Raw genomic sequence first — 13,070 nt, 5'->3', positions numbered from 1 at the left:
CTGTTTGTCGTGTGACAGAATAGCTAACATCGAGCTGAAGTAAAACAACTTTTAATGAAATTCCAATATCAATATAACGTAAAACAAAAAATTAACCATTGTTAATCTTTATTACTACTACATACGACCCATACATCAACAAAAACTTAAACTATATTTTTTACTTAACCAATATTAGATCCTAATAAGTATACAGGTAATAACCATTTAATTAACTATAAATTGTTTACTTTCTGCCACTGTCGACATATCCTCTTATCTAAACACCAGGGCTTATTAAGCACGTTGGATTACAACATATAAAACGTATTCTTCTGGATTACAAGATGCCTAAAACAAACATGGAATACATTCTGTATAAATTTCAATTTGTTGTGGTTAGTAAAGGACAACATATCTGTAACACACACATACCATCAACAACTGAACACAGATCATTTTTTTTCCCATTTGCCCTTGTTAGGGATCACTGACGAATGAATCCCATAAGACCGGTATAACACAGTGACAAATGGTAAACTGAATGATAAATCACCCTTCCTCTATCTTTTTAATACAAAATCATCATATTTACTACAGAATAAATTTTAAAATTGTAGGCCTGGTGAAAATTTGAGGTTAGATTATCTTAGAAAAGCTATCTGTGTTCAATTATTAAGCCAAAAAATTAAATTCGCCTAGAAGTCCATAACTAAGAAGTTTGGGAAGAAAAAAAAAAGTTTCGTAAATGAGGAAGTCCTGCATTAGGTTTCAGTAACTCTTAGTTGTAATGAAATATTGTTTGCAAAACACTACTTGCTTACTGTCATACATTTTTCTTTTCACTTAAATTTACTACGACGTATAAGCGCGCTCTACACTGATTATATATTTTTTATTATTACTATCCATCACTTAACGAAAGGTGAAGAAAGCCTGAAAGTTCTGAAATACGAACTGGAGCGGGGGGGAGTTAAATTCCGTTATACCAATTGGGAAAGTGGGGAGGGGTTAAGTACGAGTGCTTTCCAATGAGAACAGTAAAGACTAATTGAAGTAACGAATCACAATTGGATTACTCGATACGCAGCAGCATATATAAAGAGGTGAAATTCAATTACATACGTTAATAACATGGTGTTTTTTCTTCGCATCACTAATTCAACATGCGCAACGTTCTAATGCACACACACGTCCTACTAAAGTTTAATAAAGAATGGACAACGCCGTTAGCCAACTACGAAATATACAAACACGCATCTGAAATATTCACAGTGAGAATGATTGTTTTAAATTTCATACAAATCTACACGAAGATTATCTGTTTTGTTAGCCGTCTCTAATTGAGCAGTGTAAGACAAGAGGGAAGGCAACTAGTCATCACCACCCACTGCCAACTCCTGGGCTAAACTTTTACCAATAGTGGGATTGATCATAACATTTTAACGACTCTACAACTGAAAGGACGAACATGTTTAGTCTAAAGAGGATTCGAATCAGTGACACTCAGACTGCGAGTCGAATGCCTTTCATAGTTAGAGTAGTTAGTAAACAAATAAGTAACTAAAATAGTTCAAAGGTTAAGATTACGAGTTTTTGTTATTGATTTTTAGGTGTGTTTAGAAACTGAATGCAAATCTGATTAATCTTGAAACGACACAATCAGATGTTGGTCACAACACAAGACTAATCAGAGATCCTTATCTATCCTCTTGTTGTATACAACCGGATGTTGGCTACAACGCAGACCAATCTATGATCATCGTCTATCTGCGAATTGTACACAACCGGATGTTGGTACACAACCGGATGTTGGCCACAACAAGCAAATCTGTGATCGTTATCTGTCCTCTGGTTGTACACAACTGGGCGTTGGCCACAACAAGCAAATCTGTGATCGTTATCTGTCCTCTGGTTGTACACAACTGGGCGTTGGCCACAACAAGCAAATCTGTGATCGTTATCTATCCTCTGGTTGTACACATCCAGATGTTGGCCATCACACAGACCAATCTCTGATCCTCTGATTTTGGAAAAGAAGAAAAGACTATCTCAGTTCAGTGGTCAACTTGCACATGATCAACGTAAAACCTTCCGTCAGGTACTACTACCTCGCTTGGTATACCCCTGTCACACTGAGTACGCTATTTCATTAGATATTACTGTCTCGATAAGTATGTTCTTCCTGAAGGACCAATGTCTTTCTTATTGTTTTCACGAGCAATGAAATGTTTCTGTATTTATTATAAACAGAAACTTAACAACAACAAAAACAAGGTATCACTTAAACAGCAAGAAAATCCCCAATGTCAATTTAATATATCAATTAACTATTTTTAAAAAATCAGAGCACAAAACAAACGTTTTAAAATCACGTTTAAGTTTTGTTTGTTGTTATTCCTCTCTCCCTCCGAGAATTCACTTAATTGCCTGACTTTTTCTGTGAAGGACAAAAAATAAAGAACACAACGTGAATTATAATATAAGAACGAGCTTCAATACGTCAAAAAAAAACACTTTAAATTATGTGATGTTCAGTTCAAGTCCTTTTGTTTTACTTACTAAATACAACACGAAAGCCTCGTTTGTTTTTTCACATAAACATTTTAAGTATCAAAGAGAAATAAGCCATTAGGTTAAACCAAATGTGAATAGACTAACAAACAGAAGAGTTCCAGTGAAGAGCCACCTACAGGGAAGAGATTCAACTACACATTAAATGGATAGGTTGTCAAGGGCATTCCTGGGGAATTATGGTAAGTAATCAATTTTTCTTGTCAGTAAGTCTTTTCTTTCCCACTCATAATTTCAAAATTTCCTATCAGCCTTTCCATCTCAAGTGTTTTGTGTGGAACACACTGAATGGAATATTGTAGTGGATGGAATGTAAAGAAAAACTTCGTTGACATAAAAACATAATTAAAGATATGAAAAAATAGCACTTAAACCAGTTCCACGAAAGAAAAAAAGCGTTTTTTTTGTTTTGTTTTGTGATGGCGAAGTTTGGCAGTCGGGTGTGAAGCTGTTTATTTACAAATTAATAATACTAACTTACGACTCCAGCGTTGGTTGAAGAAATTTGAAACGTTGTGATGAGGCGTTTCTAACAAGAAGAAACGTTCGTTCGTTCGTCTGTTACCTAGTAACCACGAAACAGTTAATAGTTAATAACCACTTTTAACCATGAAATAGTTAATGCACGTGGAGAAAGACGAGTTCCGTTGAGCTTATACCAGAAAGTGTTATATATCCAATCACACCCAAATACCCCCCAAGAAAACATTATATACCCATTACACAAAAAAACATTATACAACTACTACATCATAAGATGTAACTTATTATACACTTCCATTTTTATCATACTGCAACAAATGCCTTATCACACACACACTTTATTAAATAAATGCGTCATCACACATCCTTTATTATACAACAAATGCGTGATCACACATCCTTTATTATACAACAAATGCGTGATCACACATCCTTTATTATACAACAAATGCGTTATCATACATCCTTTATTATACAACAAATGCGTCATCACACATCCTTTATTATACAACAAATGCGTCATCACACATCCTTTATTATACAACAAATGCGTCATCACACATCCTTTATTATACAACAAATGCGTCATCACACATCCTTTATTATACAACAAATGCGTTATTTATTATACAACAAATGCGTCATATACAACACATTCATTTTATTATACAACAAATGCGTCATCACACATTCTTTATTATACAACAAATGCGTCATCACACATTATCAAATGCGTCATCACACATTTATTATACAACAAATGCGTCATCACACATCCTTTTATTATACAACAAAACATCCTTTATTATACAACAAATGCGTCATCACACATCCTTTATTATACAACAAATGCGTCATCACACATCCTTTATTATACAACAAATTTATTACACATCCTTATTTATACAATGCGTCATCACACATCCTTTATTATACAACAAATGCGCACATCACACATCCTTTATTATACAACAAATGCGTCATCACACATCCTTTATTATACAACAAATGCGTCATCACACATCCTTTATTATACAACAAATGCGTCAACACATCCTTTTATATACAACAAATGCGTCATCACATCTTTATTATACAACAAATGCGTCATCACACATCCTTTATTATACAACAAATGCGTCATCACACATCCTTTATTATTACAAATGCCTTATTAATCACACATCTTTATACAACAAATGCGTCATCACACACATACAAATGTCATCACACATCTTTATTATACAACAAATGCGTCATCACACATCCTTTATTATCACACATCCTTATTATACAATAAATGCGTCATCACACATCCTTTATTATACAACAAATACTTTATTATACAACAAATGCGTCATCACACATTCTTTATTATACAACAAATGCGTCATCACACATCCTTTATTATACAACAAATGCGTCATCACACATTCTTTATTATACAACAAATGCGTCATCACACATCCTTTATTATACAACGTGCGTATCACACATCCTTTATTATACAACAAATAACACACAATTATACAAATACGTTATCACACATCCTTTATTATACACAACAAATACGTTATCACACATCCTTTATTATACAATAAATAATCACACATCCTTTATTATACAATAAATGCGTCATCACACATCCTTTATTATACAACAAATGCGTCATCACACATTCTTTATTATACAACAAATGCGTCATCACACATTCTTTATTATACAACAAATGCGTCATCACACATCCTTTATTATACAACAAATGCGTCATCACACATCCTTTATTATACAACAAATCCGTTATCACACATCCTTTATTATACAACAAATACGTTATCACAAATCCTTTGTTCTACACGGTGTTCAGAAAGTCACTGAGCAGTTTTGAAAGTAGTGATAACAGCATTCATTCAGTCTATCTCAAGCCAGCAACTGATAGCGGTGTTTAGAAACAAAATAAGAAGGATCCAAGCCTGTATTGATGCCAACGGGGGTCACTTTCAACAGTGTTTATAATTGTCATTCATATTTACCTCCTGTATTGTATACTGAAACATGTCTGTTAATCAATAAACAAGTGCACAGTGACTTTCCGAACACCCTGTACAACAAATACGTTATCACAAATCCTTTATTATACAACAAATACGTTATCACACACTCTTTATTAAACAACACATTCCTTGTTTAATATCACAACTCTTCAGAAAGATAATCAAACAAAGCACTAATCTCGTCTGACCGTCACTTCTAATGTCAAAGTGGACTGTTATCCATATGAGCTATATAATCAATTTACTTTATGTTACTCGGTGTAATTCATCACACTAAAACACTGGGGATGGTTGCCAATAGATGAAGGAAGTGATTGCTGGGATAATCAAACGTAAGAAAGGTGGGTCCACCAAACAAGTACATAGGTACAGATATAATAAGTTCGTCTAGTACAGTGATCTATGCTACTAGATAGGTAAAGATACAATTTCACAGTGACCTTATTGTTCCAGTCACAGCTGGAAAATATATACAAGTTTGTTAATTTCTGGGGATAACAAATCAAAATAACGAAAAGGCGGTTTCCGTTTATCAATAATTAATTATTTATAATTTTCTAGCCTTCAAATTTCCTAATTTTTGAACATGGAAGACAGTTACACTCTGTTTACACTTTGACCTTTAACCCAATACTTTAATATTATTATTATACAATGCATATCAATTTAACTGAGTTTATTAGAAAAATAAACACATACGTATTTGTTTTTGATTTGAATATCGCGCAAAACTACTCGAGGGATATCTGCGGTAGCCGTCCCTAATTTAGCAGTGTAAGACTAGAAGGCAGCTAGTCATCACTACCCACCGTCAACTCTTGGGCTACTCTTTTACCAACGAATAGTGGGATTGACCGTCACTTTATAACGCCCTAACAGCTGAAAGGGCGAGCCTGTTTGATGTGACGGGGATTCCAACCCGCGACCCTCAGACACATAAGTATTAACACACTAGATTATTAGGTATTCCGAAAATGGAAGTTAAGCCCAGTATATGGCTTATCTACCAGCAAATTGTAGTCGATTAGTGACCGAAATGTTTGAAAACAAATCTTACTTTTAATAGTTCGCGTGAAAGATATATACACACACACATACTTAAAACTACTTCGTTTTCCACTGTTTTCCACAACCAATACATGAAAATAAATTCATAAAATAGGTATAGATTTTTTGCTCAACCTTTTTTTTAACATTAACATAAAACTTCGTAAAAAATATAAAATCGCGTCACAATAGCCTGGAGTCAAATGTAAAGAAAGACAAACTCTTGAAAGAAAACAGTTCACATAATACAAAAAAAGTGAACATAAAAATACTAATAAATTTAACAGCGGAAAAACGCCAATGAGGGAAAAAAATATTGCTTAAGCAAAGGGAATTTTGAAAAGCTGGTGTCTGAGTATTTACAGACAATATGGCGTCGATTCTTAAGAACCGGGCAAAGTAAAATCCGACGACCAAAACAGGAAATGTTAAAATAAATACTAGTTTAAGAATGTTGAAAAGTTACGTAATAAATTTAAATGCTCATAAATTAGTATTCGCATATCTCTTGTATTATCTGATACAAACGTTTAAAACGCTGGAAGTACACTAATAGGGCAGTGGTGTTTGGATTTACAATACTAAAATCAGGGACTCGATACCCCTCCGATGTAATTTTGCTGAAATAAAATACACACATTTTCAAGAAGTTTTAATAAAAGTAACACCTTACAAAATCTACAATCTACTCGTTCATCTTAGTTTTCTTTTTTTTTACGAACGTAAATTTATTAACGTAATCAATTTTAATGATGTATATACACAATAGCGTGAAACACTGTGCTAACAATATTTTGTAATGGATTTCACCGCGGGTTGAGGATTCATACGCAATAAGTAACGTTTAATCAACACGAAAGTATAAAATTAAAATACGTTTTCTGAGGAGTCTGATGACAAATGGCCATTTTGGTGTTTACTAATAATTTTTGTGATTAGTCATTTGTCATCAGTCAGTCACCTCTATGTTGATGTTTACTGATAATTTTCGTGTTTAATTATCTTGTTTGTAAACAGCATGGACTCGCTATTTTTCATCATTTGTAATTTTCTTTAACATTCAACAGTGTCGTCTTCAACTTTCGTCACGATGATTTTTGTCCCTTCTTAGTATTTCTTTTCGCTTGGATGACTGTTTGAACTGCTATAAATAACGGTCCAGAAAATGACTACGTCTTATACTTCTTGTTGCAAAACACAAAAAAAAACATGAAGGAAAAACTCCCTGGAGGTAATTGTACATTTATATCTGTTTTTGTACACATTTCCAAAGACGCACGCGAGCATTCGTCAAGCCAAATACCAAAACGAAACCCCAGGCAATTCAGATGAACATTGCAGCTCTAGTTTTCTATTGGTCTACAAGGATCTAACGTTTGTCGAGATGGTAACTTCTACAAGAAATGACGACCAACTTGACGCAATGAGTTCCATTTGTCTTCCATCTGGCTGGAGTTTGTTACTGAACACTTTGTCTCCCGTTTCTCCATCACAACTACATTGGTCCACTATCTGGCCTCCATCGAGAATTAAATCTCCGTGTTTCGATTAGAATATCACAGGAGTTCAATTCTTCCGCGATATTTTAATCACAGGTTACGTGATGGAATGTTAAAGCAAACGACTTTCTTGCTCAACTAACGGCTTCACTCGTCCTCGTCCTATATCTGGAACCTGCCTAAGGATGTATAATGACCTGTCATGTGGTGATAATCATATGTTCTTAGAAGACACGGAAGGATCTGCGTGAGGTTTGTACTGTTAAATAACACCAGTAAATCACACACACCAAGTGGAAACTACTTTGAACTACATGAATAAGATTTAAACCATAAATTTTACTGGCAAAATGAATGTGCAAGTTTCAAACAAAACTTACGGGTTCAATCACACTTTGTGAAACTAACATTAAAGCCTCTGTCGAGTTTAATGTTTACAGGAGTTTGTGGAATATTCCCATTTTTAAAAATGAACGGTCAAAATTAGCAAGTTATTCCTCAACAAGTAATTTAAGCTGATAGGAAGAGTTTATAACACCAAGAGAGAACCTTTCACAATGATATACATGCAGAAGTTCAACTACATCGAAACTGACCAACGTCGTGACAAGTCTGCCCAATAAACCCCGAACTGTTCAGCTACGTTCAAACTGACTGAAGAGTCGTGACGAGTATCCCTAGTAAATCCCGAACTGTTCAACTACGTTCAAACTGACTGAAGAGTCGTGGCAAGTATCCCCAATGAACTCCGAACTGTTTAGCTACGTCCATACTGACTGAAGAGTCGTGACGAGTATCCCCAGTAAATCCCGAACTGTTCAGCTACGTTCAAACTGACTGAAGAGTCGTGACGAGTATCCCCAGTAAAACCCGAACTGTTCAGCTACGTTCAAACTGACTGAAGAGTCGTGACGAGTATCCCCAGTAAATCCCGAACTGTTCAGCTACATTCAAACTGACTGAAGAGTCGTGGCATGTATCCCCAGTAAATCCCGAACTGTTCAGCTACATTCAAACTGACTGAAGAGTCGTGGCAAGTATCCCCAGTGAACTCCGAACTGTTTAGCTACGTCCAAACTGACTGAAGAGTCGTGACGAGTATCCCCAGTGAAACCCGAACTGTTTAGCTATGTCCAAACTGACTGAAGAGTTGTGGCGAGTATCCCCAGTGAATCCCGAACTGTTTAGCTATGTCCAAACTGACTGAAGAGTCGTGGTGAGTATCCCCAGTAAACCAAATTCCTTTATTGAACTTAAAATGTGGTATTTGGACTCAAAGTTTATTTTTAACGAGAAGACTGCAAATACATCGATTGACGTCTAGGTGTGGTAGAAATTTCTTTTATTTGTTTAAGTACAGGGTTTCCTTCATGATAGGCTAGCTGTGCTGTGCCCATCTAAGGTATCGAAACCCGTTTGTTTTTTTATAAGCTAAATAAGCCTTCAGCCTCCGCTGGGTAACTCACTAGCAGCATTGTAGAAAAACGTAGTTCCAAGTTACCAACTGAGATATGTGTGGAAGATTTATGAATAATAATAACAACTGCAACATGATATGGTGAAACACACCATTCTACTAAAACAGATGCAGATGAGGACAAAAGGTCCACTTTCCAGATTCTCTGTGAAACAACGAAGCTTAACAGATACCTGACCGATGGTTGCTATGTTTGATGGTTTCGTTGAATCTCACACAAAGCTCCACGAGAGCTATCTGCTTATAACTTAAACTGGAAATATTAGATGAAATATCAACCCTTTTACCAACAAACAGTAAAGTTCACCATCGCATTATAACATCTCCAGAGCTTAAATAACGACCACGTTCGGTGATGGGATAAGAAACCTGGTACTTGCAAACTGACTCGAGCGTTATAACAACCGGATCGTGCTAGGCCTATAAAAACTGGAGAACTTAATATGAATTCAATTTACAATAATATTACAAGATGGTTTGTGTGTGTGTGTGCAAAATAAATATTACAATAATTATTAAACGAACAAAATGGTATATAAATAACAAGTGAAGGGTTTACAAACAACCCAGTTTGTTTTTTTTTAGACATCAACCTGAAATGATACATTTATAAGATACACCCAACAAGCAAGTAAACTCGGGCATTTAAAACAACAACAATGGAAAATAAACTGAATCACACGAAGAGCAAATAATAGCAATAAATTCACGAAGTTACACACTTGGATTTAGAGATTACATCCACTACGATAAACAACAACAAAAAAAAAAAACAGTAGAGAATGGTGCCAGTCCGTGTGCACCTAAATCCACACACTGGGCTTTAATGAACACGCCCCACACTAATTCTATTAGGACGCTGTCAACCTTCTCCTCCAGCATTCAAATCTTTCTTCTTTGTTTTTCAATTTCGGCAGAAGATGTAATTCGTTCCATTCAGACAGTGGATATAATTAATCTACGGAACATTGAATGTACGATCTTCACGTCAAGTTCTATTAATTATCGAAGCTTCAATATTTGTTTTTGTTGTTGTTGTTTTTTAAATAAAGACTTGTATAATAGTGTATAATAAATTTAAAAAATACCGCTGGTATACATTTGCTAAGTAACGAAATGTAGTTAGCCTACTGGGGTTTGGACTGGTAACCAGAAATATCAACGTCGCCTACACACGTTGCAGAGATAAACATTAACCCCACACACACACACTTAAAACAAACTTAGCTGTTTAAATTAACGACAGTATAGAATTGTTGTTGTTGGGTTTTTTTGCGTAAAAAAAATGTACTTTTTCTTAACCACTAAAACATCACAAGTGAAATATTCCCTAATTGTTTTCTCAAAGCCTAAAAAACAAAAAGTTCAACCACTACATCCATGAAACGTCCCCCCCCCCAACCACAGTGTAATCTTGTCTGTTCTTTTTATCTTTGTTGTTGAGCATATTCGGCGACAAGTTTCGATCCCACAACCTGCATATTGCTAGGCAATCACCCTAAACATTAGGCTATGCCAGGCCTACGAAAGGCGGAACGAAAATATTAGGTTCGTTTTATTGTTGCATAAAAATTCCACAATCAGCAAATAAACGAAGAGTCTTTGTTACGTCACTAAGGTCACACGACAACTAAAACTACTATGACTTTGGTAGTTTTGAATATTAACTGTAAGCACACACTAGAATTTTTTTTTAAACCTACAAAAATTAAGAAACCAATAATTACACGTTTTCCCTCATTAACAGAACATTAAAAAAAAAACAGGATTTCGAATTACGGATGAAAATTACTGAAAAAATTCTCAGGGGAGAGAGTGCACTGTTTAATCTTTTCCAAATAAATACGGAACTGTTTTTGTTTTGGTTTTTTCTTCTTTAACTCGCACGGAATTAAAAAAAAACGTTACAAAAACGTTTTTCATATGTGCTCTTCACATAAATCACAGGGATTTTGTTTTTCTTAAAAACATACTTTCAAGCATGCTACTTCCACATCGTTGTGCATTTTAAGTAAATTGACGTTGTTATTCGATGTTGACGAGAGCTTATGAGATTTGGCATTTTAATTTTATGGTATACAAACTAGGCCTTTTTTAATCCCTTAGCTAATAACAAACAAAATCATATTCGTCATATCTATATTATTTAGCCGTTCATCATTTTGAAATGACAATGGAATTTACTTTCGTATTAGAACACCACCACGTGAGCATATTCGGCGACAAGTTTCGATCCCACAACCTGCATACTGCGAGTCAATCACCCTAAACATTAGGCTATGCCAGGCCTATGAAAGGCGGAACGAAGATATTAGGCTCGTTTTATTGTTACGTCACTAAGGTCACACGACAACTAAAACTACTATTATGACGTTTGAAATTACTTCGAACAGCTGATTCACATCTTAGGGCATATAAACAAGCATATGTGAAGGAACCACTGAATCTAACAAAATACATACATACGCATTATGAAGAAACTTTTTAAAATTAAAAAATAAATAAAATGACAATATCTTGTTTCTTTGTTATATATATTTGAAAATAACTAATGCAGTAATTGGAATTTCTTTCTCTCTATCTCTCAACTTGCAATCACAACATTTTCACAAAAAAAAGTCTCCACTCATAGTTTGTGAATCACCAAAATTAAACACCACCACTTAAACAAACTGAAAAGTTACTTACCCTTCCCAAACAGTTCCTTTTATTCATTGCTAAGAGCGCCGCTGCTGCCGCCTGGTGATCTGTGAACTCCACAAAGCAATACCGATCATTTCCAGTCTGAAAGAAAGAGAGCAAACAGTGGTAAAACTTTTAAAATATATAACGAAATAACACAGCCGTGTCTACGATCATAACGCAAGGCTTAACACAGGGCTAGTACATCTATGACATTAAGATTACAAAACTAGGCTTAGCTGAAATGCAACACAGCAAGAATAAACCCATATATTCAGGACTGTAACTACATTGCTTAACTGAGTGAAACACTATATGACTTTAGGAATTGTGACTCAAGGCTTAGCTCAGTAGAATACGCCATGACTATGAATGTAACGCAAAGCTCAGGTGTATGGAATACGATAAAATTGTGACGAAAGGCTTAGCTACGTGAAATACGGCAAGACTTTAGGGTCTGTAATTCAAACCTTAACTAAGTAGAACACGGCATGACTAAGATTGTAACGCAAGATTAAGTAGACGTATGGAATACGGTGTAAATAGTTGTAACGTAAGACTTAGCTAAGTGGAGCATGGCACGACTTTAAACATAGTTGAGTGGAAGGGAATGCTTCTACTGAAGTATTTTAAAACTTGTTACAACAATATCTCCATTACGGAATAAAATGTCACGAAGGAAAAAAATCGAAACATTAACACACTTAAAACGACAATGATAAAAACCACGCATGAAAAAGCTGGGTCACCACGACAATATTTGGTGCAGAAAATGAGAAGAAAAAAATCAGTGTCAGCAGAAGATCTAACAGTTTTTGTTTTGTTTTTAATATTAAACCGATCAAACTGAACTGCCTTCAAATTCAATCGTAACTCAGCAATAGATAATTGCAGTTGTATTACGTGTGACATCAGCTTGTATCTTAGCCTGTGAAATAAAGGTTATTACACTAGCGTTTTTAACGCAAACCCTTGTTATAAAAGTATAAATTGAACAGAGTTCAAATAATTCAGCAGTAATATTCACCCTCTTGTACAGCTAACGTAAACATTACCCCATACACACACCTCATTCCAGTGTTCCTTGTTTTTTGATACAGCTAACATTTTACACTGGTTTACGTTTGAAAATCTGAAAATCAATAAATACCAACGATATCACCTTATTGGGATTAACGAAACCAACAACGCCCAATTTAGTGTATAGAGGACGTGCCAATATTCCCCACATTCCAATACACAAGTGCCAATATTTCCCACATTGCAATACACAAG

At 35.0% G+C, this 13,070-nt stretch overlaps 1 protein-coding gene across 10 annotated transcripts in view; it reads right to left on the bottom strand.

Annotated features, from left to right (window-relative positions):
• The window catches only part of LOC143253891 (nucleolysin TIAR-like), a 216,633-nt gene that overhangs the window by 165,059 nt on the left and 38,504 nt on the right, over positions 1-13,070 (bottom strand). For all 10 annotated transcript variants that reach the window (XM_076508433.1, XM_076508435.1, XM_076508434.1 and 7 more), the window contains one exon: positions 11,802-11,897. In XM_076508433.1, the coding sequence (XP_076364548.1) occupies positions 11,802-11,897 (96 nt within the window). The remainder of the gene's footprint in view (positions 1-11,801; positions 11,898-13,070) is intronic.

The sequence above is a fragment of the Tachypleus tridentatus genome, chromosome 6, assembly GCF_004210375.1.
Source record: "Tachypleus tridentatus isolate NWPU-2018 chromosome 6, ASM421037v1, whole genome shotgun sequence".
NCBI classification, from domain to species: domain Eukaryota; kingdom Metazoa; phylum Arthropoda; class Merostomata; order Xiphosura; family Limulidae; genus Tachypleus; species Tachypleus tridentatus.
Note: the sequence above shows the minus strand (reverse complement) of the source record. Positions and strands in the feature narration are given on the sequence as shown.